General features: G+C 46.2%; 1 protein-coding gene across 3 annotated transcripts; it reads left to right on the top strand.

Moving 5' to 3' along the window:
- LOC136655421 (fibrinogen gamma chain-like) lies at positions 1-22,629 on the top strand. 3 transcript variants are annotated; one of them, XM_066631861.1, is made up of 11 exons: positions 4,897-4,921; positions 11,297-11,461; positions 11,561-11,608; positions 11,892-12,075; positions 12,173-12,266; positions 15,688-15,818; positions 16,853-16,986; positions 17,095-17,279; positions 19,198-19,475; positions 20,158-20,324; positions 21,971-22,629. In XM_066631861.1, exons 2-11 carry the CDS (start codon positions 11,405-11,407, stop codon positions 21,983-21,985), a joined length of 1,293 nt encoding a protein of 430 aa, XP_066487958.1. In that variant the 5' UTR covers positions 4,897-4,921; positions 11,297-11,404; the 3' UTR covers positions 21,986-22,629. The 3 variants fall into 3 exon arrangements, with proteins under 3 accessions (XP_066487956.1, XP_066487958.1, XP_066487957.1); XM_066631860.1 differs by having other exon boundaries at positions 20,158-20,382; XM_066631859.1 differs by lacking the exons at positions 4,897-4,921; positions 21,971-22,629 and adding an exon at positions 1-109 and having other exon boundaries at positions 20,158-20,569.
- The last annotated feature ends 4,671 nt before the right edge of the window (positions 22,630-27,300 follow it).

Here is a 27,300-nt window from a genome sequence, read left to right as displayed (position 1 = left end):
GGTTTGTGTGTATCAGGAAGTTGAACAGGGAGCAGTGCTGGGACAAACATGCAGGGGGAATGGAATTAGAGGGGTTTGTGTGTATCAGGGAGTTGAATAGGGAGCAGAGGTGAGACAAATGGGATGCAGGGGGAGGGGCATGAGAGGGGTTTGTGGGTATCAGGATGTTGAATAGGGAGCAGAGGTGAGAAAAATGGGATGCAGGGGGAGGGGCATTAGAGGGGTTGTGTGTATCAGGAAGTTGATTAGGGAGCTGTGGTGAGACAAACATGCAGGGGGAGGGGCATTAGAGGGGTTTGTGTGTATCAGGAAGTTGAATAGGGAGCAGTGGTGAGACAATCATGTAGGGGGAGGGGCATGAGAGGGGTTTGTGTGTATCAGGAAGTTGAATAGGGAGCAATGGTGAGACGAAAATGCAGGGGGAGGGGCAGGAGAGGGGTTTGTGTGTATCAGGAAGTTGAATAGGGAGCAATGGTGAGACAAACATGCAGGGGGAGGGGCATGAGAGCGGTTTGTGTGTATTAGGAAGTTGAATAGGGAGCAATGGTGAGACTAACTTGCAGGGGGAGAGGCATGAGAGCGGTTTGTGTGTATCAGGAAGTTGAATAGGGAGCAGAGGTGAGACAAATGGGATGCAGGTGGAGGGGCATTAGAGGGGTTTATGTGAATCAGGAAGTTGAATAGGGAGCAGTGGTGAGACAAACATGCAGAGGGAGGGGCACGAGAGGTGTTTGTGTGTATCTGGAAGTTGAATAGGGAGCAGTGGTGAGACAAACATGCAGGGGGAGGGGCATGAGAGCGGTTTGTGTGTATGAGGAAGTTGAATAGGGAGCAGAGGTGAGGCAAATGGGATGCAGGTGGAGGGGCACGAGAGGGATTTGTGTGAATCAGGAAGTTGAATAGTGAGCAGTGGTGAGACAAATGGGATTCAGGGGGAGGGGCATGAGGGGTTTGCGGGTATCTGGAAGTTGAATAGGGAGCAGTGGTGAGACAAACATGCAGGGGCAGGGGCATGAGAGGGGTTTGTGTGTATCAGGAAGTTGAATAGGGATCAGAGATGAGACAAATGGGATTCAGGGGGAGGGGCATGAGAGGGGTTTGTGTGTATCAGGAAGTTGAATAGGGAGCAGTGGTGAGACAAACATGAAGGGCGAGGGGCATGAGAGGTGTTTGTGTGTATGAGGAAGTTGAATAGGGAGCAGTGCTGAGACAAACGTGCAGGGGGAGGGGCATTAGAGGTGTTTGTGTGTATCAGGAAGTTGAATAGGGATCAGTGCTGAGACAAACATGCAGGGGGAGGGGCATGAGAGCGGTTTGTGTATATCAGGAAGTTGAATAGGGAGCAGAGGTGAGACAAATGGGATGCAGGTGAAGGGGCATGAGAGGGGTTTATGTGAATCAGGAAGTTGAATAGGGAGCAGTGGTGAGACAAACATGCAGGGGGAGGGGCATGAGAGGGGATTGTGTGTATCAGGAAGTTGAATAGGGAGCAGCGGTGAGACAAACATGCAGGGGGAGTGGCCTGAGAGCGGTTTGTGTGTATCAGGAAGTTGAATAGGGAACAGTGGTGAGACAAATGGGATGCAGGCGGAGGGGCATGAGAGGGGTTTGTATGTATCAGGAAGTTGAATAGGGAGCAGAGGTGAGACAAATGGGATGCAGGAGGAGGGGCACGGGAGGGGTTTGTGTGTATCAGGAAGTTGAATAGGGAGCAGTGCTGGTACAAACATGCAGGGGGAGGGGCATGAGAGGGGTTTTTGTGTATCAGGAAGTTGAATAGGGAGCATTGGTGAGACAAAAATGCAGGGGGAGGGGCACGAGAGGTGTTTGTGTGTATCAGGAAGTTGAATAGGGAGCAGTGGTAAGACAAACATGCAGCGGGAGGGGCATGAGAGGGGTTTGTGTATATCAGGAAGTTGAATAGGGAGCATTGGTGAGACAAACCTGCAGGGGGAGGGGCATGAGAGGGGTTTGTGTGCATCAGGAAGTTGAATAGGGAGCAGAGGTGAGACAAACATTCAGGGGGAGGGGCATGAGAGGGGTTTGTATATATCAGGAAGTTGAATAGGGAGCAGTGGTGAGACAAACACGCAGGGGGAGGGGCATGAGAGGGGTTTGTGTGTATCAGGAAGTTGAATAAGGAGCAGAGGTGAGACAAATGGGATGCAGGGGGAGGGGCACGAGAGGGGATTGTGTGTATCAGGAAGTTGAATAGGGAGCAGAGGTGAGACAAATGGGATGCAGGTGGAGGGGCATGAGAAGGGTTTATGTGAATCAGGAAGTTGAATAGTGAGCAGTGGTGAGACAAACATGCAGGGGGAGGGGCATGAGAGGGGATTGTGTGTATCAGGAAGTTGAATAGGGAGCAGCGGTGAGACAAAATGCAGGGGGAGGGGCCTGAGAGGGGTTTGTGTGTATCAGGAAGTTGAATAGGGAGCAGTGGTGAGACAAATGGGATGCAGGGGGAGGGGCATGAGAGGGGATTGTGTGTATCAGGAAGTTGAATAGGGAGCAGTGGTGAGTCAAATGAGATGCAGGGGGAGGGGCACGGGAGGGGTTTGTGTGTATCAGGAAGTTGAATAGTGAGCAGTGGTGAGACAAATGGGATTCAGGGGGAGGGGCATGAGAGGGGTTTTTGTGTATCAGGAAGTTGAATAGGGAGCAGAGGTGAGACAAACAGGATGCAGGGGGGAGGGGCACAAGAGGTTTTTGTATGTATCAGGAAGTTGAATAGGTAGCTTCGTTGAGACAAACATGCAGGGGGAGGTGCATGAGAGGGGTTTTTGTGTATCAGGATGTTGAATAGGGTGCAGTGGTGAGACAAACATGCAGGGGGAGGGGCACGAGAGGTGTTTGTGTGTATCAGGAAGTTGAATAGGGAGCAGTGGTAAGACAAACATGCAGCGGGAGGGGCATGAGAGGGGTTTGTGTATATCAGGAAGTTGAATAGGGAGCATTGGTAAGACAAACATGCAGGGGGAGGGGCACGAGAGGTGTTTGTGTGTATCAGGAAGTTGAATAGGGAGCAGAGGTGAGACAAACATGCAGGGGGAGGGGCATGAGAGGGGTTTGTGTATATCAGGAAGTTGAACAGGGAGCATTGGTAAGACAAACATGCAGGGGGAGGGGCACGAGAGGGGTTTTTGTGTATCAGGAAGTTGAATAGGGAGCATTGGTAAGACAAACATGCAGGGGGAGGGGCACGAGAGGTAGTTGTATGTATCAGGAAGTTGAATAGGGAGCATTGGTGAGACAAACATGCAGGGGGAGGGGCATGAGAGGGGTTTTTGTGTATCAGGAAGTTGAATAGGGACCATTGGTAAGACAAACATGCAGCGGGAGGGGCATGAGAGGGGTTTTTGTGTATCAGGAAGTTGAATAGGGAGCATTGGTAAGACAAACATGCAGGGGGAGGGGCACGAGAGGTGTTTGTGTGTATCAGGAAGTTGAATAGGGAGCAATGGTAAGACAAACATGCAGCGGGAGTGGCATGAGAGGGGTTTGTGTATATCAGGAAGTTGAATAGGGAGCATTGGTGAGACAAATATGCAGGGGGAGGGGCATGAGAGGGGTTTTTGTGTATCAGGAAGTTGAATAGGGAGCATTGGTGAGACAAACATGCAGGGGGAGGGGCATGAGAGGGGTTTTTGTGTATCAGGAAGTTGAATAGGGAGCATTGGTGAGACAAACATGCAGGGGGAGGGGCATGAGAGGGGTTTTTGTGTATCAGGAAGTTGAATATGGAGCAGTGGTGAGACAAATGGGATTCAGGGGGAGGGGCATGAGGGGTTTGCGGGTATCTGGAAGTTGAATAGGGAGCAGTGGTGAGACAAACATGCAGGGGCAGGGGCATGAGAGGGGTTTGTGTGTATCAGGAAGTTGAATAGGGATCAGAGATGAGACAAATGGGATTCAGGGGGAGGGGCATGAGAGGGGTTTGTGTGTATCAGGAAGTTGAATAGGGAGCAGTGGTGAGACAAACATGAAGGGCGAGGGGCATGAGAGGTGTTTGTGTGTATGAGGAAGTTGAATAGGGAGCAGTGCTGAGACAAACGTGCAGGGGGAGGGGCATTAGAGGTGTTTGTGTGTATCAGGAAGTTGAATAGGGATCAGTGCTGAGACAAACATGCAGGGGGAGGGGCATGAGAGCGGTTTGTGTATATCAGGAAGTTGAATAGGGAGCAGAGGTGAGACAAATGGGATGCAGGGGGGAGGGGCATGAGAGGAGTTTTTGTGTATCAGGAAGTTGAATAGGGAGCAGTGGTGAGACAAACATGCAGGCGGAGGGGCATTAGAGCGGTTTGTTTGTATCAGGAAGTTGAATAGGGAGCAGAGGTGAGACAAATGGGATGCAGGTGGAGGGGCACGAGAGGGATTTCTGTGAATCAGGAAGTTGAATAGTGAGCAGTGGTGAGACAAATGGGATTCAGGGGGAGGGGCATGAGGGGTTTGTGGGTATCTGGAAGTTGAATAGGGAGCAGTGGTGAGACAAACATGCAGGGGCAGGGGCATGAGAGGGGTTTGTGTGTATCAGGAAGTTGAATAGGGATCAGAGGTGAGACAAATGGGATTCAGGGGGTGGGGCATTAGAGGGGTTTGTGTGTATCAGGAAGTTGAATAGGGAGCAGTGGTGAGACAAACATGAAGGGCGAGGGGCATGAGAGGTGTTTGTGTGTATGAGGAAGTTGAATAGGGAGCAGTTCTGAGACAAACATGCAGGGGGAGGGGCATGTGACGGGTTTGTGTGTATCAGGAAGTTGAATAGGGAGCAGTGCTGAGACAAACATGCAGGGGGAGGGGCATGAGAGCGGTTTGTGTATATCAGGAAGTTGAATAGGGAGCAGAGGTGAGACAAATGGGATGCAGGTGGAGGGGCATGAGAGGGGTTTATGTGAATCAGGAAGTTGAATAGTGAGCAGTGGTGAGACAAACATGCAGGGGGAGGGGCATGAGAGGGGATTGTGTGTATCAGGAAGTTGAATAGGGAGCAGCGGTGAGACAAACATGCAGGGGGAGGGGCCTGAGAGGGGTTTGTGTGTATCAGGAAGTTGAATAGGGAGCAGTGGTGAGTCAAATGAGATGCAGAGGGAGGGGCACGGGAGGGGTTTGTGTGTATCAGGAAGTTGAATTGTGAGCAGTGGTGAGACAAATGGGATTCAGGAAGAGGGGCATGAGAGGGGTTTTTGTATATCAGGAAGTTGAATAGGGAGCATTGGTGAGACAAACATGCAGGGGGAGGGGCATGAGAGGGGTTTTTGTGTATCAGGAAGTTGAATAGGGAGCAGAGGTGAGACAAACAGGATGCAGGGGGGAGGGGCACGACAGGTTTTTGTATGTATCAGGAAGTTGAATAGGGAGCTTTGGTGAGACAAACATGCAGGGGGAGGGGCATGAGAGGGGTTTTTGTGTATCAGGAAGTTGAATAGGGAGCAGTGGTGAGACAAACATGCAGGGGGAGGGGCACGAGAGGTGTTTCTGTGTATCAGGAAGTTGAATAGGGAGCAGTGGTGAGACAAACATGCAGGGGGAGGGGCATGAGAGGTGTTTGTGTGTATCTGGAAGTTGAATAGGGAGCAGTGGTAAGACAAACATGCAGCGGGAGGGGCATGAGAGGGGTTTTTGTGTATCAGGAAGTTGAATAGGGAGCAGTGGTGAGACAAACATGCAGGGGGAGGGGCATGAGAGGGGTTTTTGTGTATCAGGAAGTTGAATAGGGAGCAGTGGTGAGACAAACATGCAGGGCGAGGGGCACGAGAGGTGTTTTTGTGTATCAGGAAGTTGAATAGGGAGCAGTGGTAAGACAAACGTGCAGCGGGAGGGGCATGAGAGGGGTTTGTGTATATCAGGAAGTTGAATAGGGAGAATTGGTGAGACAAACGTGCAGGGGGAGGGGCATGAGAGGGGTTTGTGTGCATCAGGAAGTTGAATAGGGAGCAGAGGTGAGACAAACATGCAGGGGGAGGGGCATGAGAGGGGTTTTTGTATATCAGGAAGTTGAATAGGGAGCAGTGGTGAGAGAAACATGCAGGGGGAGGGGCATGAGAGGGGTTTGTGTATATCAGGAAGTTGAATAGGGAGCATTGGTGAGACAAACATGCAGGGGGAGGGGCATGAGAGGGGTTTTTGTGTATCAGGAAGTTGAATAGGGAGCAGTGGTGAGACAAACATGCAGGGCGAGGGGCACGAGAGGTGTTTTTGTGTATCAGGAAGTTGAATAGGGAGCAGTGGTAAGACAAACGTGCAGCGGGAGGGGCATGAGAGGGGTTTGTGTATATTAGGAAGTTGAATAGGGAGAATTGGTGAGACAAACGTGCAGGGGGAGGGGCATGAGAGGGGTTTGTGTGCATCAGGAAGTTGAATAGGGAGCAGAGGTGAGACAAACATGCAGGGGGAGGGGCATGAGAGGGGTTTTTGTATATCAGGAAGTTGAATAGGGAGCAGTGGTGAGAGAAACATGCAGGGGGAGGGGCATGAGAGGGGTTTGTGTATATCAGGAAGTTGAATAGGGAGCATTGGTGAGACAAACATGCAGGGGGAGGGGCATGAGAGGGGTTTTTGTGTATCAGGAAGTTGAATAGGGAGCAGTGGTGAGACAAACATGCAGGGGGAGGGGCACGAGAGGTGTTTTTGTGTATCAGGAAGTTGAATAGGGAGCAGTGGTAAGACAAACGTGCAGCGGGAGGGGCATGAGAGGGGTTTTTGTATATCAGGAAGTTGAATAGGGAGCAGAGGTGAGACAAACATGCAGGGGGAGGGGCATGAGAGGGGTTTGTGTATATCAGGAAGTTGAATATGGAGCATTGGTGAGACAAACATGCAGGGGGAGGGGCACGAGAGGTGTTTGTATGTATCAGGAAGTTGAATAGGGAGCATTGGTGAGACAAATGCAATGCAGGTGGGAGGGGCACGAGAGGGGTTTGTGTGTATCAGGAAGTTGAATAAGGAGCAGAGGTGAGACAAATGCAATGCAGGTGGGAGGGGCACGAGAGGGGTTTGTGTGTATCAGGAACTTGAATAGGGAGCAGAGGTGAGAAAAATGGGATGCAGGGGGAGGTGCATGAGAGGGGTTTGTGTGTATCAGGAAGTTGAATAGGGAGCAGAGGTCAGAAAAATGGGATGCAGGGGGAGGGGCACGAGAGGGGTTTGTGTGTATCTGGAAGTTGAATAGGGAGCATTGGTGAGACAAACATGCAGGGGGAGGGGCATGAGAGGAGTTTGTTTGTATCAGGAAGTTGAATAGGGAGCAGAGGTGAGACAATTGGGATGCAGTGGGAGGGGCATGAGAGGGGTTTGTGTGTATCAGGAAGTTGAATAGGGAGCAGAGGTGAGAAAAATGGGATGCAGGGGGAGGGGCACGAGAGGGGTTTTTGTGTATCAGGAACTTGAATAGGGAGCAGAGGTGAGACAAATGGGATGCAGGGGGAGGGGCATGAGAGGGGTTTGTGTGTATCAGGAAGTTGAATAGGGAGCAGAGGTCAGAAAAATGGGATGCAGGGGAGGGGCACGAGAGGGGTTTGTGTGTATCAGGAAGTTGAATAGGGAGCATTGGTGAGACAAACATGCAGGGGGAGGGGCATGAGAGGAGTTTGTGTGTATCAGGATGTTGAATAGGGAGCAGAGGTGAGACAATTGGGATGCAGGGGGAGGGGCATGAGAGGGGTTTGTGTGTATCAGGAAGTTGAATAGGGAGCATTGGTGAGACAAACATGCAGGGGGAGGGGCATGAGAGGGGTTTGTGTGTATCAGGAAGTTGAATAGGGAGCAGAGGTGAGACAATTGGGATGCAGGGGGAGGGGCATGAGAGGGGTTTGTGTGTATCAGGAAGTTGAATAGGGAGCATTGGTGAGACAAACATGCAGGGGGAGGGGCATGAGAGGGGTTTGTGTTTATCAGGAAGCAGCGGTGAGTTGGTGATAAGAGATTTGAAAATAATATCTGAGAAGCTGCACTAAGTTGAGGCTGCTTCAACCATTCAAGGGTTTTTGACTTGAACACTGAAGGTGCTTTAGACATACACCTAAACATGATACATATCATGGATTGAAACACATATGCTTATCCCAGTTAGGTATGTGTGTCATACAGGTTCATTCACCAGGAAGCCTAGAGTAGTTGCTCCTCTGATTGAGAGTAAATTCACTGGCAAGCCTGGGTTTTCACTGCGTAATTCGTGAACTGGCACAAATGTGTTTAGGATTTTTCAATGTTATTTTTGCCCCAGGATGCGTTACAGCACTTTATTTTTACATACGTTCTTAAACCTCATTTGCCATTGTGTTGCCCATTCACACGTTTCAGAGAGATCTTTTTGGAGTTCTTCACAGTTTGTCTCGAAAAAATGGTGTCATCCACAACTTGATAAGTTCTCTGCGCACCCCTGACTCTGAATCATTTAGGAATACATTTTATAGCACTGATATTAATATATATCCTGGGGAGGGAACGCCACTATTTTCTTTCGTCCACTGTAAGAACGTGACATGCACGTTGTGGGAAGAATACCAGGCAAATCTCTAACAAAAACCCTTGACTTCCGACGGGCGGACTTCACTCAAATGAGGACGCTGGTTAGAAGGAGGTTGAAAGGGAGGGTGAAGAGTCCAATCTCTCCAGAGTGCATGGAGGCTGTTTAAAACAACAGTAATAGAGGCCCAGCAGAGGTGTATACCGCAAAGAAAGAAGGGTTCCACTAAATCCAGGAGGGTGCCCACATGGCTAACGAGCCAAGTTAGAGAGGCTGTGAGGGAAGCTTCCTTCTGTAAATGGAAGTCTTGCCCTAATGAGGAGAATAAAAAGGAACATAAACTGTGGCAAAAGAAATGTAAGAAGGTGATATGGGAGTCCAAGAGAGACTATGAGGAACGCATGGCCAGCAACATTAAGGGGAATGATAAAAGCTTCTTCAAATATGTTAGAAGCAGGAAACCCGCCAGAGAAGCGGTTGGCCCTCTAGATGGTGAGAGAGGGAAAGGGGAGATAAAAGGAGACTTAGAGATGGCAGAGAAATTAAATGAGTTCTTTGCATCTGTCTTCACGACAGAAGACCTCGAGCAGACCTCGAGAAGACCTCAAGCAGATACCACTGCCCGAACGGCCCCTCTTGACTGAGGAGTTAAGTCAGATAGAGGTTAAAAGAGAAGATGTTTCAGACCTCATTGCTAAATTAAAGATCAATAAGTCACTGGGCCCGGATGGCATCCACACAAGAGTTATTAAGGAATTGAAGAATGAAGTTGCAGATCTCTTGACTAAGATATGCAACTTGTCCCTCAAAACGGCCACGGTGCCAGAAGATTGGAGGATAGCAAATGTCACGCCTATCTTTAAAAAGGGAAAGAGGGGGGACCCGGGAAACTATAGGCCGGTCAGCCTAACATCTATATCGGGTAAGATGGTAGAATGCCTCATCAAAGATAGAATCTCAAAACACATAGACGAACAGGCCTTGCTGAGGGAGAATCAGCATGACTTCTGTAAGAGTAAGTCTTGCCTCACGAATCTTATAGAATTCTTTGAAAAGGTCAACAGGCATGTGGATGCGGGAGAACCCGTGGACATTATATATCTGGACTTTCAGAAGGCATTCGACACGGTCCCTCACCAAAGGCCACTGAAAAAACTCCACAGTCAGGGAATTAGAGGACAGGTCCTATCCTGGATTGAGAACTGGTTGAAGGCCAGGAAACAAAGAGTGGGTGTCAATGGGCAATTTTCACAATGGAGAGAGGTGAAAAGCGGTGTGCCCCAAGGATCTGTCCTGGGACCGGTGCTTTTCAACCTCTTCATAAATGACCTGGAGACAGGGTTGAGCAGTGAGGTGGCTAAGTTTGCAGACAACACCAAACTTTTCCGAATGGTGAAGTCCAGGAGTGATTGTGAGGAGCTCCAGAAGGATCTCTCCAGACAGGCAGAATGGGCAACAAAATGGCAGATGTGCTTCAATGTCAGTAAGTGTAAAGACATGCACATTGGGGCAAAAAATCAAAACTTTAGATATAGGCTGATGGGTTCTGAGCTGTCTGTGACAGATCAGGAGAGAGATCTTGGAGTGGTGGTGGACAGGTCGATGAAAGTGTCAACCCAATGTGCGGCGGCAGTGAAGAAGGCCAATTCTATGCTTGGAATCATTAGGAAAAGTATTGAGAACAAAACGTCTAATATTATAATGCCGTTGTACAAATCTATGGTAAGGCCACACCTGGAGTATTGTGTCCAGTTCTGGTCGCCACATCTCAAAAAAGACATAGTGGAAATGGAAAAGGTGCAAAAGAGAGCGACTAAGATGATTACGGGGCTGGGGCACCTTCCTTATGAGGAAAGGCTGCGGCATTTGGGCCTCTTCAGCCTAGAAAAGAGACGCCTGAGGGGGGACATGATTGAGACATACAAAATTATGCAGGGAATGGACAGAGTGGATAGGGAGATGCTCTTTACACTCTCACATAACTCCAGAACCAGGGGACAGCCACTCAAATTGAGTGTTGGGAGAGTTAGAACAGACAAAAGAAAATATTTCTTTACTCAGCATGTGGTTGGTCTGTGGAACTCCTTGCCACATGATGTGGTGATGGTGACTGGCCTGGAAACCTTTAAAAGGGGATTGGCGAAGTTTCTGGAGGAAAAATCTATTATGGGGTACAATCCATGATGTGTGTGCACAACCTCCTGATTTTAGAAATGGGCTATGTCAGAAGGCCAGATGCAAGGGATGGCACCAGGATGAGGTCTCTTGTTATCTGGTGTGCTCCCTGGGGCATTTGGTGGGCTGCTGTGAGATACAGGAAGCTGGACTAGATGGGCCTATGGCCTGATCCAGTGGGGCTGTTCTTATGTTCTTATGTTAAGAACTGTCAGCTTATCCCTATCCTCTTCCTGTTCCTGGGGGCCCAATCTTGTACAATGCAGAGTTGAGTTGCTTCCCTAAAGCTGCAATAAACCCCAGGGTGGAAGCTTTCTTTTGTGACTTCAGATATTGGTTTCAGTAAGGTGCTCTCCTTGAGACCTTTGCTTGTGTTCATTCAGGTCCTGGGGCAATACAGGTCAGGTTCCTTGCAAATGGTTACTGGAAGTGATTGCACAATAGGGCAACTTGTCAATCTACTCTTTTTTTGTTTTTGCTGCAAAGGAGGACTTGCGGAGGTGGTTGATGGGTAACATTGGTGTTAAAAATGGGAAGAAAGGAACCAACAAAATCCTGCACATATTCCCGCAAAGTCAATAAGAGAGTGCCCTCCCCCTACCACGTCATTCCATGTTTACACTGTGCCCACTCAGTGTGTTCCATCTGATCTCTTAGGCTGTGGCCGCAGTTCAGAGAGGAAGATCAGATCTCTGGAGCTCACAAAGCTGCACAGATTAAGCACTGCCTCTTTGGTGCTTGGAAGCGCACGGAGCAATAGACACAATGAAACCAAAGTTCAACATCTGGCTTCTGCCTTTGCTCTTTTCAGCTTGCACTGCAGTAAGTGTAACTGGGCAGGGTGATCAAATGTTAAAGGAGTGACTAAATCCCTGAAATAGCAAAATCACTGATGGTGCTGTTTTATCATTTCTCACTTAGTATGTTCCTGTTACCCGAGATAACTGCTGCATCTTGGATCAGCGATTTGTAAGTCAATGTCTATTCTTGAACTGTATAGAATTATGGTTATTACTGGCAGATTACTGCCAGTAAACATTACTAATGTGAAACAGTTATTAAATATGATGCTGCCATCCTGTGCATACTTACTTGGGAGTAAGTCCCATTGGCCATAATGGGACTAACTTCTGAATAGACACTCATAGGATTGGATTCAATGTCTGCATGTGCAGGGAAGGAGCAGTTCCATAGTCTGACTATTAAAAATTTCTTATTGTTGAAATAGAGTAAATGTTCTCTTTTTCTTTAGGGAAGCTATTGCCCTACCATATGTGGCATTGCAGATTTCCTGAATAAATATCATCCCGAGGTGGATCGAGACCTCCAAATCATTGAACGACTTCTAGATCAAATCTCAAATGCGTCATTCTCAACAGAGCAGTTGATCCGTCAGATCCGACTAGGGCACATCACGACCCCTACGGCTCAGCAAAGTGAGAAAACAAAGGTCACTACAGTGCAATTTTCATTTACTTCTCATCTAATGATGATCTTAATAACATTTTGTACACTTCTGTGCCTGTTCTACAGATGCTCTTCCAGGCTATACTCAAAAGTCTAGAGAAATCATTGATGAAATCATCAGATATGAAAACACTGTTGCAGACCATGAAAGTACAATACAGTATGTATTTTCTACTTTTTATTATTATTAATTATTAACAATAATTAATTGTTAATTTAATTATTAACTTTATTTATTTAATTATTAACTTTTTGCTTCTGATGCAGGCTATATTTGCTTTGCTTAATTTTACTATTTCCCATCTAATTTTTTCTTCTCATAAATTCTTTAGTTGTCTAAAAGAAAACATTTGTGTATCTGCAAATTGCTTCTGCATAAGCAGACAAATTACTTCACCTGTTTAGTGTTTTTTTAAAATATCCAAACAAGTTATCTACCTGGTTATTATCCTATGCACATTTACGAGGGAGCAGGCCCCACTGAACACCATAGGACTTACTTTTGAGTAAACATGATTAGACTAGGCTGCGCCAGAAGCTTCTCGAAAACACATTTTAACCTATATATTAGATAAATTAGTTTGGATTTCAAAACTGTAGTTAATCATTTATTGTTTACTTAGATTTTTATACAGATTTCCCCTGCGCAAGAGTTAAGGGTGAAGGTCAATGAAAATGCACAGTGATGGGTCCCAGACACTGATCTCTCCTTTATTTTACTTAAATAATCATTGGCTATACAGTGGTTCCCAAACCTTTTAGCACTGGGCTTCACTTTACCAACCACTCAAGCCTCTGTGGCTATAATGGTGATGGGGCAGCAGAGCTCCCCCCAAGTAGCAGTTTGTTTAACCCTTGATGCACATAGCCTAATCTGCCTTGTTTCATGACCCACCCAAAATTGGGTTGTGACCCACTGGTGGGCCATGGACCCACAGTTTGGGAACTGCTGGGTTGCTAACAGCATAAACCACAGAGATAGAGCAAGCTAACAAAAAAATTAAAATATTAGGCAATAGAATAAAATTTGTAAAACAGAACAGCAGTCAAGCATTTAAAATGACTGTAGTTTAATACATTATTAGGCAATTAAGCAAGCCACATACCTGCCCCCCCCCACAATCCCGCTAGAAAATATACATTTGTACTGCATATTGAAAGGCAAGTAAAGATTAGGCCAGGCAGACATATCTCAGGACAGTGTCCCATTGATGCCTCAACAGAAATGGCTCTGTTATTAATTGATTACTCATTATACACAGCACTACCTGATTTTGATGGAAATTTAGGCACCTCACTGGACTGTACATAAGAACATAAGAAGAGCCCCACTGGATCAGGCCAAAGGCCCATCTAGTCCAGCTTCCTGGATCTCACAGTGGCCCACCAAATGCCCCAGGAAGCACACGAGACAACAAGCACAACCTGCATCCTGATGCCCTCCCCTGCATCTGGCAATCAGAGGCAGCTTGCCTCTAAAACCAAGAGCTTCCACATACCTACTATGACTTGTAACCCATAACAGTAGGTATGTGGAAGCTCTTGGTTTTAGAGGCAAGCTGCCTCTGATTGCCAGATGCATGGGAGGGCACCAGGACGCAGGTTGTGCTTGTTGTCTTGTGTGCTTATTGACTGCATTATACCTTTACATTGTTTTATTTGTACCTAATAATAATAATAATAATAATAATAATAATAATAATACAGGTATTTATATACCGCCTTTCTTTGGTCTTCATTCAAGACTTTATTCAAGGAGGTTTACATAGGCAGGCTTGTTAAATCCCCTGGATTTAGGAATTTTAGGGATTTTTACAATTTGAAAGAATGTTCTATCTTACAAGAACCACAACATTCAGGTGTTACTTTCTTGATCTGGTTTCACATTCTGGCTTCCATCCTCCCACGCTCAGAGCAGATGGAATAACTCAGCTCAGCTTGTCAGCTGCTTCAAGGTCGCATGGTGCCAGTGGCCTCGAACTGGCGACCTTCAGATGTTATCTTCAGGCAAATGGAGGCTCTACCCTCTAGACCAGACCTCCTGCATGGGGGTTGTACATGGGGTTACATGGGGTTGTAACCCTGTGTAACCCTGTGAACTTGGTTCAGAAACTGGTTCAGAGTACTTACTGAATTTACAGCCCAGTCCTAATTAAAAGTTACAACAGAGGAATAGAGGTTCCGCTGTTGTAAATGGCTGTATGGTGGCACACGTTCATAAACACAGATTGAAATGTTAAGCAGCTGAGAACCCAATGCTACCCAACTTTCCAGCGCTGATGCAGCTACAAGGTAAGGGAACAAATGTTCCTTTATCTTGATAAGGCATCTGTGACTGCCCCACCACCACCACAGGATACAGGATATGCTCTGCTAGCACAGCTGCATCAATGCTGGAAAATAGGATCAAATTGGGCCCTGAATACCCTTATGAATACCTGTGAAGTAGTTCAGTAGTTCCATATTTTTAGTTCAGTGTGTGATTGAGTCCATTGCTAAATAGATGACTAAATGCTTGAAGAAGAGTGGATAGGAATGCCAGAAGGAAGAGAGAAGCTGTGAAATCATAAAAGAAAATAATGATTTTTGGAAAATCTGCATCCCACTGAACATTCATAAGTACATTTGCAGATATGTGCATGTATTTACAAGTGATTATGCATTGAGGAACCCATAAATCAGATCTCTTTTGGCATGCATAGTAGTCAAACACCAACTGCAGCAGCAGACTTTGTTTCACAGTACAAACAGAAAATTGCTCCTTCCACTTTTCTTCATCTGACCATATCTCTTGTCTTTGCATATCTGTCTTGTATACCAAGCAGGGGTGTTACCAAGGACGTATCAGGGGGCAAGGCTCAACATTCAGACTTTCCTTATAGTAGGAGTTTTGACATCATCAATAGAAACACTCAGGCACTGCCTTTGAGACTGTTTTCAAAGAATCTAAGAATCAGGCTTAGCAGGCAGCAAACTGAAAACCTTGCCTAAGGACAGGCTGCCCTGTCCCCAGATGCAAATAAATGATAGAGGGGGTGCAGATAGATCGATAGATAGGAGAGAGGAAGGGTGGATGGATGGAAGAAGGGGAGAAGGTAAGCCTGGATCATGCCCCTCAGTGAGAAGAGTAGGGACTTGAATACTTTGCTTAATTGAATGAGGGGCCCCCAGAGACATGGGCAGTGGTAGTAACTGGAACATACTTTTGAGTTAATGTTGTCCTCTAGTATACTTTTTTATTTATTTGGGAGAGTTTTAATTACACCTTTCAATTTTTGTGTATATGTATATATAAACTGTTGCAACCCACTCCAAGAGTTGGGGATGAAGTCAGCTTATTTTAGTGATGTAGCTGTGTAAGTTTCAAAGTAAACATGTAACAGGAGAACAAAAACAAACTCTACTGAAGACATTTAAAGGTTATTTTCATGGTATATTTTTAGTGGGGCATCACCTCATAATTTACAGCACTGTGTACATGGACCTATATACAGTTTAACACACCAGAGTTGCTTTGAAAAGTCTACAGGTTCAAGGATTATTCCACCAAATCTATATGGTGTTTAATTTGTAATCTCCAGGCAACTGACAGACATACTGGTATCAAACAATAACAAGATTATGCAATTAAAGCAAAAGATTGCTCAGCTCGAGGCACAATGTCAGAATTCCTGCAGGGACACTGTCCAGATACAGGACTTAAGCGGAAGAGGTAAGAATGTCTTTGAATCAATCCTGTGTGATTTCATTCATTCATTCATTCATTCATTCACATGTTTATACTGCCCTTCCCCCAAGGAGCTCAAGCTGGTGTACATAATTCTTTCTGTCTTTTTGTCTTCCCAACAACCCTGTGAGGTAAGTGAGGCTGAGAGACAGTGACTGGCCCAAAGTTGCCCAGGAAGCTTTATGGCTGAGCAAGGATTTGAACCTTAGATTTTTCAGGTCTACGTCCAACTCCCAAACTACTGACTACACCGTCTTGGTTGTCCTGCCCAGTGGCATCTCTGTATCTAACTGCCTTATCCTATGGGCCTGTTACACCACCATAACTCGAGTTCTGGCAGCACAATGCGCTTTACAAGTTTGCAAAAGGTGACACACCATTTTGTACAGCTGCGCCACTGCCATTACTCAAAGTAAGGAAATTATTCCATTCTGATATTTTCATTTCATTTCTATCTTGTTCATGTTCATGCTAAGTTGAAACTGTCAATTAAAAACTTGATTTTAAAATGTAATAGCATCTGGTTTGTAGGAGAATTTAGGAAAGGGCATCTTGCCCTGAGTTTATTGCCAGCTGTCAGCGGTCCTGGAATCAAATGCCAGTTTATTCAAGCAAGGCAAGGCAAAGCTATTGCTAGTCAGATGAGATTGCCAAGACTGAAAAGTCAAGCCTGGAGCAACTGTTCTATGGAGCCAGCCAGCCCTATTGACTCTTCAAGTTAACTGGGTTGAAGAGCTGCAATATGGGTTCTATCTATTATGTGGATGGTCATTCAGCTGCAGTGGACTGATAGCGCCATTGGCCTTGAAGCTATCAAGGTGGTACAGGGAGTAAAGTGAGCTCTGATGCAAGAGTCCTTGGTTTGAGACCCCCAATATCTTATACTTGAGTTCAAATACCTGCTCAGCCACAGGGAAGGTTCCAAATGTAACCTTGTTTCGTTAAACTCTTGCAGTCTTGTTTAGTTAAAATGTGAAGGTGGGGAACGATTGAACATTGGTGTTGTTTGTTTGTTTTAGATTGTCAAGATATTGCAAATAAAGGTGCCAGGCAAAGTGGTCTCTATTTCATCAAGCCTGCCAAAGCCAAAGAGCAGTTTCTGGTCTATTGTGAAATTGATACTCTGGGCAACGGGTGGACAGTTTTTCAGAGGGTACGTCAGCAGTAAATTAAATCTCTGGCAAGAAATGCATTGCCCACAATGAATACTCAGCTCATTAATCTTTCCTCTCATCCCTTTTTCTGTCCAATCTATTATCAGAGGCTTGATGGGAGTGAAAATTTTAACAAGAACTGGATTCAGTACAAGGAAGGTTTTGGACACCTGTCACCAAATGACCAGACAGAGTTTTGGCTGGGAAATGAGAAGGTTCATTTAATAACTACTCAGTCTGCTATTCCATATGCCCTGAGAATAGAGCTGGAGGACTGGAGTGGCCAGAAAAGGTATTCTATGAATTACATTTCTTCAGTAATACGGCAGAGACCTTCCGACAATCTACTGTAGCTTCCCACATGCTCCTATGAACAAAATGTGTCTCATTACTCATATGCACTTCTAGATACTTCACTAAACCCCTAACTACTGTTCATGTTCTCAATTCCCTTTCTAAGGTGCACAGTGAAACCCTGAGTATTGTGCAACTGCTCATCATGTGCTCCATGAGGTTAGGGTTAGGAGAGGTAGTGACAATGGAAGCAGTGATTCTGCACATCTCAGAATCAGGGCTGTCCAGCGGCTGCAAGGCAAGTGAAGGAGATGAGGGGAAGCTGCAGCAGAGTGGACAACAGAGAGGTTACACAACAGAGAGGTTCTTAATGCAAAGAAGAGGAAATATATCTCCAGTAGCCTGTGCAGCCAGCTTGTGTCTGTTAGGGAGTGTCTGTTTATGTAACAAAGGCAATAGATTGGACTGAATGTTCACTTAATGACCTAATTGCATAACAACGGGGATCAGAGAATGTATCCCCATTGTTGAGTGGTGCACACCTGTAAGTGGCTAGTTAATTCAAATCAATATGTGAAAAGCATTGCCCGTTCCACACTATTTCTTGGCCCCTGTTGCCATGTTCAACTCTTCTTATCTCTTAGCACCTTGCCCCTTCGCTTCCACAAGTCCTGAGATGGCTTCTCAGTCTTCATCCTGCCCTGCAAAGCTATTCTCTATGGTGTCTGCAAAGTTCTAATTACACTAGAATTACAAGTTTACCTTCCCTTGTGGAAACTTGACTGCAAGTATTCAGTCAGTGTATTAATGTTCATTGATACACCAGCTTGGTCAATTGACTGCAGAGGCCTAACTGCATAAGCACAATACAATATAAAAAGTTGCTCTTTCCAGACTAGATGTGTCTGCCAAAGTAACCGCCTGCCAAAGCAGCATGCAAATACATGCTTTTGACTGATTTTTTTTTCTTTTTAAACAGTTAGTGGAGCACATGAAATGCCCCCAGACTGTGGCAGGGGATGGATGGGGGACGTGAGCACTGAGTGCACAGGAGGGTGCACAATTTGTGTTAGGAACTATGATGACAATTATGTACTAAAGCCCCTCCCCCATCCTCCATGGTTTTGAACCATTTTGTACATTCACTTTTTTTGTTTAAAAAGGAAAACAAAAATACAGGATCATAAGCACACATTTGGGTGCATGTCTAAAACAGAGATATCTCCAGAGTATATGGCACTATAACTATGTAGCACTATGTAGTTGTGCCTCTCCTACATAGCAGGGAGAAGCTGTAGCTCAGTGGTGTTGCTTTACTTTACATGCAGAAGATCCCAGGTTCAGTCTCTGATATCTTCATTTAGGGAAAAAACTTCCTGTCTGAAATCCTGGAAAGCAGTTGGCAGAACTGAGCTAGATGGATCAATGGTCTGACTGAGTGTAAGGCAGCTTCCTGAGTTTCAGTAGAAAATGGCAAGGCCAGTGACAGGTTCTAGTACTTTTTTCTTTGTTGACACAACGTTGGAGAATATTACTGTGTAATTACAGTGTGTGCATGTATTTGAGTGTGTGTCTGTGTGAGACTCAGCATGCAGGACCACTTACCCTAAAAAGCAGTAGTTTACTTCAATAGTAACTTCAGCAATTAAATATTTTTCTTCTGTGCTATCTGCCTTATTAAGTAGCAGACTAGTTCTGTTGATATAGACATCTCCAGAGAGAAACTTCTTGCCTATTGATGGTGGAGTAAATTGCTGCCATTTTAGGGGGTGGGGTAGCAAAAATAGTCCGTTCCTATATTTGAACTACTTTCATCCTGCATTACAATTGATCATGTCTGGGCAATCAAAAGTAACAAAAAATGAACATTTCTAAATTTTGGGATGTTTTCAACTTTTCCTTTTCTTTTTAATTAGCCATGCAGATTATGCCCACTTCAGACTGGGAGCTGAAGCGGATAAGTATCGCCTGACCTATGCCTTCTTTTCCGGGGGTGAAGCTGGAGATGCCTTTGATGGCTTTAATTTTGGGGATGATCCAAGCGACAAAATCTTTACCTCCCACAATGGCATGCTGTTCAGCACACCTGATAGTGACAATGATAAATATGAAGGCAACTGTGCTGAACAGGATGGGTCCGGATGGTGGATGAACAGATGCCATGCCGGTCACCTCAATGGCAAATATTATCAAGGTAATAATATGAACTGTATAAACCGTCCTGAGTACTTACAGCACAATCCTATGCATATCTACTGAAAAGTAAGTCCTATTGTGTTTAATGGGGCTTACTTCCAGGAAAGTCTGTATAGCATTGCAGCCTTAGGACCCAATCTGATCCAACTTTCCAACACCAGTCCAGCCGCAATGCAGCCCCAAGGTAAGGGAACAAATGTTCCCATACCTTGAGGAGGCCTCTGTGACTGCTTCTCCAACACAGGAAGCAAAGCATACTCTATTGGCACAGCAGCTCTATTGGCACTGGAAAATGGGATAGGATTGGGCCCTTAGATATTATTAGGCCCCTAGAGAGGAGGCCTAACTCCAAGTTACCCCACCTCCTGAAGTCAGACAGGTTTGCTGTGAGAAGCAGAGCCTTTGGCACCACTATGCCAGTGCTGGAAAGTTGGTTAGGATCTGGGACTTACTCTCATTGCATATTCTGGGCTGGCAGGGGATGGGATTGGGCAATTAGCATACTTTCTAAAGAATTAGTTCCACTGAATTCAGTGGAACATACTTAGGACAGACTAAGGAAATGTTGAAATAAATTCTGGAGACAAGAAACATAGGAATGTCAAACATAGTTTAAACTATACAAATATCATCCTTATATCAAAAGCCCTGTAGTCAGTATGATGTTCCTTGCATTTCAGGTGGTACTTACACTGAGAAAGATGCAGGTCCAACTGGATATGACAATGGAATTATCTGGGCAACCTGGCATAGTCGGTGGTATTCCATGAAGAAAACGACAATGAAAATAATTCCATTCACCAGACTTGCAATAGCAGATGGACAACAGATTGGAGGAGTGAAGCAGGTTGGAGCAGGAGACCGAGGAGACATTTAGAAAGATAATAAAGCTCACCACAAATATGGTCAATAACAACTTTGCACCTGAACAAACTGTCTGCATTTTCCTTGGCTCTTATAGAAAAATGTTCTCAGTTTTACCAGTATTTAATGTTGCCTGCACTTATTTGTGTGGCTAAGGGCCCAATCCTATCCAACTTTCCAGGGCTGATGTAGCCGTGTGAATGGGGTGTGCACTGCATTCTGCAGTGGCTGGTAGTCAGAGCGGCAGGGCCTAGGAGAGGGGGGTAATTTGTACCCGGGCCCAGGGTCAGACAGGGGGCCCAGGAGTCAAAGGAGGAGGCCCCCAAAGTTCCTGGGATCTGACATTTTCCTGTCTCACCTGAACTTGCTGCCTGCCATGATGCTGGAGGCACAACCGCGGGCATGCAGTAGCAACAGCTGCTGCAAGCCATACACACCAGGCCCAGGCATGCATCCAAGACCCTCCTTAACACAGTGTCAAATCTGGGAGGAAACCGACCTGCTACAGTAGCTCTTTAATTTGAGGATCCGCTTACTATGAAGGAGTGTATAGGAGATCAGGGACACAGCTGCAAGACTACAGCTGCTGCAGAAGTTCACTTTGGTGCATAGGACACTGTCCATTCTAGTGTGAGCCCAGATATGAAGATGTTAATTTTATGCAATGGATTTTCTATATTGCAAAGGTTTTAGAGAGACATGGAAGTTTAGTTTTCCGTATTACTTTATCTAGCTTCCAGTGCTGCATGGTCAGGTAGCCCTGGGCTCCAAAGACTACATATTCTGGCTGTCAGTATCCTCCCCCTATCCTATTTTGCCCCTCGTTCTGCCTGCCACCATTGCCCCCTCCACCTTTGGGTAGGGACCCAAAAGAAACTTTGAACCCCCTGATAAAATTCCTCTCAGAAGCCCTGCAGAGCAGCCTCCTCAAGGTAAGGGAACATTTGTTTCCTTACCTTGCGACTGCATTGTGGCACTGGAAAGTTGGACAGGATTGGGCCCTTAGTTTATTAAATTAACAAATACAGTCCTATTCCTGACCACTGTACCATGGTACAACTGCGTCAGTATGACTACTGCTATATCCTGTGGGGCAGGGGAACCAGCCAGAGAGCTATTTAGCTGGTACGTAACCAAGGACATTTGTGTCAGGCTTCAAGGCCCAGGAGGGGTACTCTTTGAAACGGCCATTGTCCTAGCATTGAATTGGGCTGCCCGTCTCATTCTCAGACAATCACTACTATTCATATTTTTTTCAAATACTTTATGCTTTGAAATTAAGTAGTTTAAATGTACATCCCCAACACATGGAATTTGCTGTCACTACATGTGGTGATGGCGACTGGCTAAAAGTGTTTATAAAGAGAAGGATGAATGTATAAACTGCTGTAAGCCATAATAGTGTCATGGAACATCTGCATTCAGACACAGTTTACCTCTGAATACCAATTGTTGGGAACAAACAGAAGGAGAGGGCTATTCCTTCATACTCTGCTGTTGGATTTCCAGGAGAACTGGATGAACCTTTGGCCTTGTCCTTTGTTAAAAAAAACTCCTATTCTAGGCATACATAATTTAGCTGTTTCTCAAGAAAAAAATTACATTTGTTTCTTTTCTCTTTTATTGTAGGTTGGAGATGTTTAAAAGAGCATTTTTGGCAAAGATTTAACTGGACAAGTTCACAAACCTTTATAAAATGGTACAATGAATTCACCTAAAAGTCACCACAGTTAACTGTGATATAGGATCTAAAAATGAAATCAGATAATTGCATGTACCCATCTGTTCCACCATGAATGGGATAAAAGACATTCACAGCCCACATTCAGCATGGATTGAACTAAACACAGGTACACAGAATGGTACTGGCTTGTTCTAGGCTAGGAAAAAAGTGAATGGCTCACCCCTGCAGCCCACCTGATAAAAGCCAGAATCTTGATATTCTTTGGGTTGTGTCTGAATGCAACAATATGGCAGTTTCCACATGTGAGAAATACACACGCACACACACAAAGGAATAAAATGTGTGACCATTTGTTGCCGTAACAAAATGAAGAAAAGTTCTGAACTGTTTTAAAAATATTTGTTTATACCTTTGTATATGGACTGCAGCACCTTAGTGTTCTCTACTGTTCGATAAGCCATACAAAAGCGCTGTGCTAGTACACTGAATAGATTTGTCAGTGGTCAAATGTCCCTTTATTTAAAATGATCTTGTATCAGAGTTGGACAACAACGGAATTTTAAAAATGCATCTCATTTGGTGAATAAAAGCTCCAAATTTCAAATTTGGTACTTTAATAACAAACTCACCTCATGCCTGAATTACTGTATTCTTCATTGTAAAGACATTTCTGCACCACACAACCTCTTTCATTCACACTGAAAGCCAGGTTATTTATTTATTTATTTAGATGATTCCTAGTTGAACAAAACCCAAGAGCAGCTTCTAGCCTGAAATTAATTCACTACTGGCCACTGGGGAATTATTCATATTGCTTACTTTTACAGCCCAATCCTGAGCTGCGTGGAACTGCCGTGGCGCAAAAAATGGCTGCCGCTGCATTCAACTTGCAACCAGGCAGCCACCAACGGGATCCTCGGGGGAAAGGGAGGTTCATCTCCTTCCCCTGGTAAGGAATGGGGCCCCACAATGGGGTTACTCAATTCTGCGGGAACCCTTGGGCCGGTGCAGAATCAAAGAGCTCCGTGTCGGGCCGTGTGGCCTGACAAGGAGCTAAGGATCCAGTGGAGCTCAGCTCCACCGGTCCCGCCCTCCGCCTGCCCTGCTCCCTCTGCTACCACACCTCCCCACCCTCTGCTGCCTCCCCCACCCCTGAATGCCTCCTCCCCACACCCCCATCGACCTCTCCACCACCCAGCGGTTCAGGCGACCACTGGGCAGTGAAGCACCAGCTATCCCCCAGCGCCAGCCCAGTGCCTGCTGGTGTTGGGCTAGCTTTGGTACTCGGCTGGTGCTAAGCCCTGCAAATGTGCCTTACTGCACGTTTGCGACAGAATGTGTCAGCAGTAAGCCAGCATGCACTGCATAAGATTGGGCCCTCAGTGTATAATTGTAGTTACTTCAGTAGGAAAAATACAATAATAATTAATGAATAATTTGTGAATGTTTCAGCCAATATCAAACACACCCTGCTCAGATAGTTGGTTCTTCCAGAAGCATAGAATGTTTAGGGCTGTTGTATCCATGATGCTGCCTAGACATAGCCCATCTGCTAATGAGGTAGGGTGAGATGGATGGCAGGGGGGTCCCCATGCACTTCTCGTCATATTAACTGGCTTCTTTCCTTACCCATCTCTGTGCTGTGCTGTTGCTGCCACTGCTTCACCTTTTCTGTCCTACTCCTTGCCCTTTCAAGGCAGAGGATGTGGTATGAAGCAGAAGAAAGTGTGTAGGAGCATCTCATCTCTGTGCCTCAACCCTTCCTTCCATTCTGTTCCCTGCCCTCTACTTTTGGAACATAAGAACAGCCCCACTGGATCAGGCCATGGGCCCATCTAGTCCAGCTTCCTGTATCTCACAGCGGCCCACCAAATGCCCCAGGGAGCACACCAGATAACAAGAGACCTGCATCCTGGTGCCCTCCCTTGCAGCTGGCATTCTGACATAGCCCATTTCTAAAATCAGGAGGTTGCACATACACATCATGGCTTGTAACCCATGATGGATTTTTCCTCCAGAAACTTGTCCAATCCTCTTTTAAAGGCATCCAAACCAGATGCTGTCACCACATCCTATGGCAAGGAGTTCCACAGACTGACCACACGCTGAGTAAAGAAATATTTTCTTTTGTCTGTCCTAACCCTCCCAACACTCAATTTTAGTGGCTGTCCCCTGGTTCTGGTGTTATGTGAGAGTGTAAAGAGCATCTCTCTATCCACTTCATCCTTCCCCTGCATAATTTTGTATGTCTCAATCATGTCCCCCCTCAGGCGTCACTTTTCTAGGCTGAAGAGGCCCAAACGCCGTAGCCTTTCCTCATAAGGAAGGTGCCCCAGCCTAGTAATCATCTTAGTCACTCTCTTTTGCACCTTTTCCTTTTCCAATGGAAAAGGTAGAGAGCAGGACATGTAGCAGTAATAGGAGGAGGAATTGTACCTGTGTCAGGTAAGGGGCACAGGGAAGTGGTAAGCTCCACATGCTGCCATGGAATTGGGACCCAGATTGCCATGAGGGGGAAGGTTGGAGCAAGGTGCATGCTCAGAAGCCACTGGAATTTAGGATGGGCTTGTGTCTAGTGTTGCTTTGAAACACATTGCATTCCCACTTGCTGTATGGTAAGGTGTATGGGTATAATGGAGGTGTGTCATCAGAAAACTGCTTCTTCATACAGTGTATACTGAATGTATGGAAGCCACCGCCACAAGATGCAATGAGTGCCACTGACTGACAGCCTAATCCTGAGCTGCCTGGGACGCCCAGCCTTGGCGGCACCGAGAACGGCTGCCGCCAGATCCTGTGCGCCTCAGGCTACCGCGGGAGGCACCTCGGGAGAAGGGGACTTTTGTCCCCTTCCCCCGGGTAAGGGAAGCAGCCCCACAATGGGGTTACTCACTTTACCAAAGTAAAGGCGTTTGTGTAGGGCGCCAAACGCCACATGAACTCACAGAATCCAGTGGAGCAGAGCTCCACAGACCTGCCTCCCTCCCTCCCTGCTCCTTCCCCCGGCACACCTCTTGCCCATCCTCTGCCCGTTCCCCCCGACTCCCCGTCACGCCTCCCATCTGCCCTCTCTCTGCCCCCGCCGGCCTCCCCCCTCCCCGGAACGCCTCCTCCCTGTCCCCGCTTACCATGCTGCGGCTCAGCAGTCCATGAGAACGCCAAGCAGCAGAGGCTGGACGCCCGCCCTGCACTAGCCCAGCACCAGCTCAGCACTGGCCGGCACTGGGCTAGCATGGCTGGTAGCCCGGTGGTGAGGCTCGCAAACGTGCGTTACGGCACATTTGCGACAGTGTGCACAAAGCCACGGCGCCAAGCCCAGGATTGGGCTCTTAAGAACATAAGAACATAAGAACAGCCCCACTGGATCAGGCCATAGGCCCATCTAGTCCAGCTTCCTGTATCTCACAGCGGCCCACCAAATGCCCCAGGGAGCACACCAGATAACAAGAGACCTCATCCTGGTGCTCTCCCCTACATCTGGCATTCTGACATAACCCATTTCTAAAATCAGGAGGTTGCACATACACATCATGGCTTGTACCCCATAATGGATTTTTCCTCCAGAAACTCGTCCAATCCCCTTTTAAAGGCGTCTAGGCTAGACGCCAGCACCACATCCTGTGGCAAGGAGTTCCACAGACCGACCACGCGCTGAGTAAAGAAATATTTTCTTTTGTCTGTCCTAACCCGCCCAACACTCAATTTTAGTGGATGTCCCCTGGTTCTGGTATTATGTGAGAGTGTAAAGAGCATCTCCCTATCCACTCTGTCCATCCCCTGCATAATTTTGTATGTCTCAATCATGTCCCCCCTCAGGCACCTCTTTTCTAGGCTGAAGAGGCCCAAACGCCGTAGCCTTTCCTCATAAGGAAGGTGCCCCAGCCCCGTAATCATCTTAGTCGCTCTCTTTTGCACCTTTTCCATTTCCACTATGTCTTTTTTGAGATGTGGCGACCAGAACTGGACACAATACTCCAGGTGTGGCCTTACCATAGATTTGTACAACGGCATTATAATATTAGCTGTTTTGTTCTCAATACCCTTCCTAATGATCCCAAGCATAGAATTGGCCTTCTTCACTGCCGCCGCACATTGGGTCGACACTTTCATCGACCTGTCCACCACCACCCCAAGATCTCTCTCCTGATCTGTCACAGACAGCTCAGAACCCATCAGCCTATATCGAAAGTTTTGATTTTTTGTCCCAATGTGCATGACTTTACACTTACTGACATTGAAGCGCATCTGCCATTTTGCTGCCCATTCTGCCAGTCTGGAGAGATCCTTCTGGAGCTCCTCACAATCACTTCTGGTCTTTACCACTCGGAAAAGTTTGGTGTCGTCTGCAAACTTAGCCACTTCACTGCTCAACCCTGTGTCCAGGTCATTTATGAAGAGGTTGAAAAGCACCGGTCCCAGGACAGATCCTTGGGGCACACCGCTTTTCACCTCTCTCCATTGTGAAAATTGCCCATTGACACCCACTCTCTGCCTCCTGGCCTCCAACCAGTTCTCAATCCACGAGAGGACCTGTCCTCTAATTCCCTGACTGTGGAGTTTTTTCAGTAGCCTTTGGTGAGGGACCGTGTCAAACGCCTTCTGAAAGTCCAGATATATAATGTCCACGGGTTCTCCCGCATCCACATGCCTGTTGACCTTTTCAAAGAATTCTATAAGGTTGGTGAGGCAAGACTTACCCTTACAGAAGCCATGCTGACTCTCCCTCAGCAAGGCCTGTTCCTCTTAGATGGCTTTAGAAGGCAATTAAACAAAGTAACAAATTTATAGTGGAAAAGATTAGCAATTACAACTTGACAGGAACTTCCCAGTTCAAGAGGCTGTATGCAAATGAACACCGCAGAATGCTATAGTTTTTTTGGAGGGGGTTTTGGAAGACTAACAGCTGAGAAGTATAACTTCATGCTCTGTTGATGGGCTTCCTGGGAGCAACTGGCTGACTGTGATAATAAACAAGATGCTGGACTACATGGACCTTTAGTTTGATGCAGCAGGTTTCTTAAGAACAAGTGCAAATCTCCGTTCGACATGAAGAATTAGTTGCAGTTCCTTGGATCCAGGCCACTATGTGTACTTAAATATTTATTCCCATTTTTAAAACTACAAATTGTAGCTACAAACATGATTAATTATTGGCCCATTAGAAGTCCAGTTAAATATTCAATAATTTTGCAGTCTACAGTGTCGTTGCTGTTAGGTGAAAGGAACAGCTCACAACCATTCTAAAAATTGAGTTCAGTATAGCCTACATTGCCAT

Source organism: Tiliqua scincoides, chromosome 6, assembly GCF_035046505.1.
Source record: "Tiliqua scincoides isolate rTilSci1 chromosome 6, rTilSci1.hap2, whole genome shotgun sequence".
NCBI lineage: Eukaryota > Metazoa > Chordata > Lepidosauria > Squamata > Scincidae > Tiliqua > Tiliqua scincoides.
Note: the sequence above shows the minus strand (reverse complement) of the source record. Positions and strands in the feature narration are given on the sequence as shown.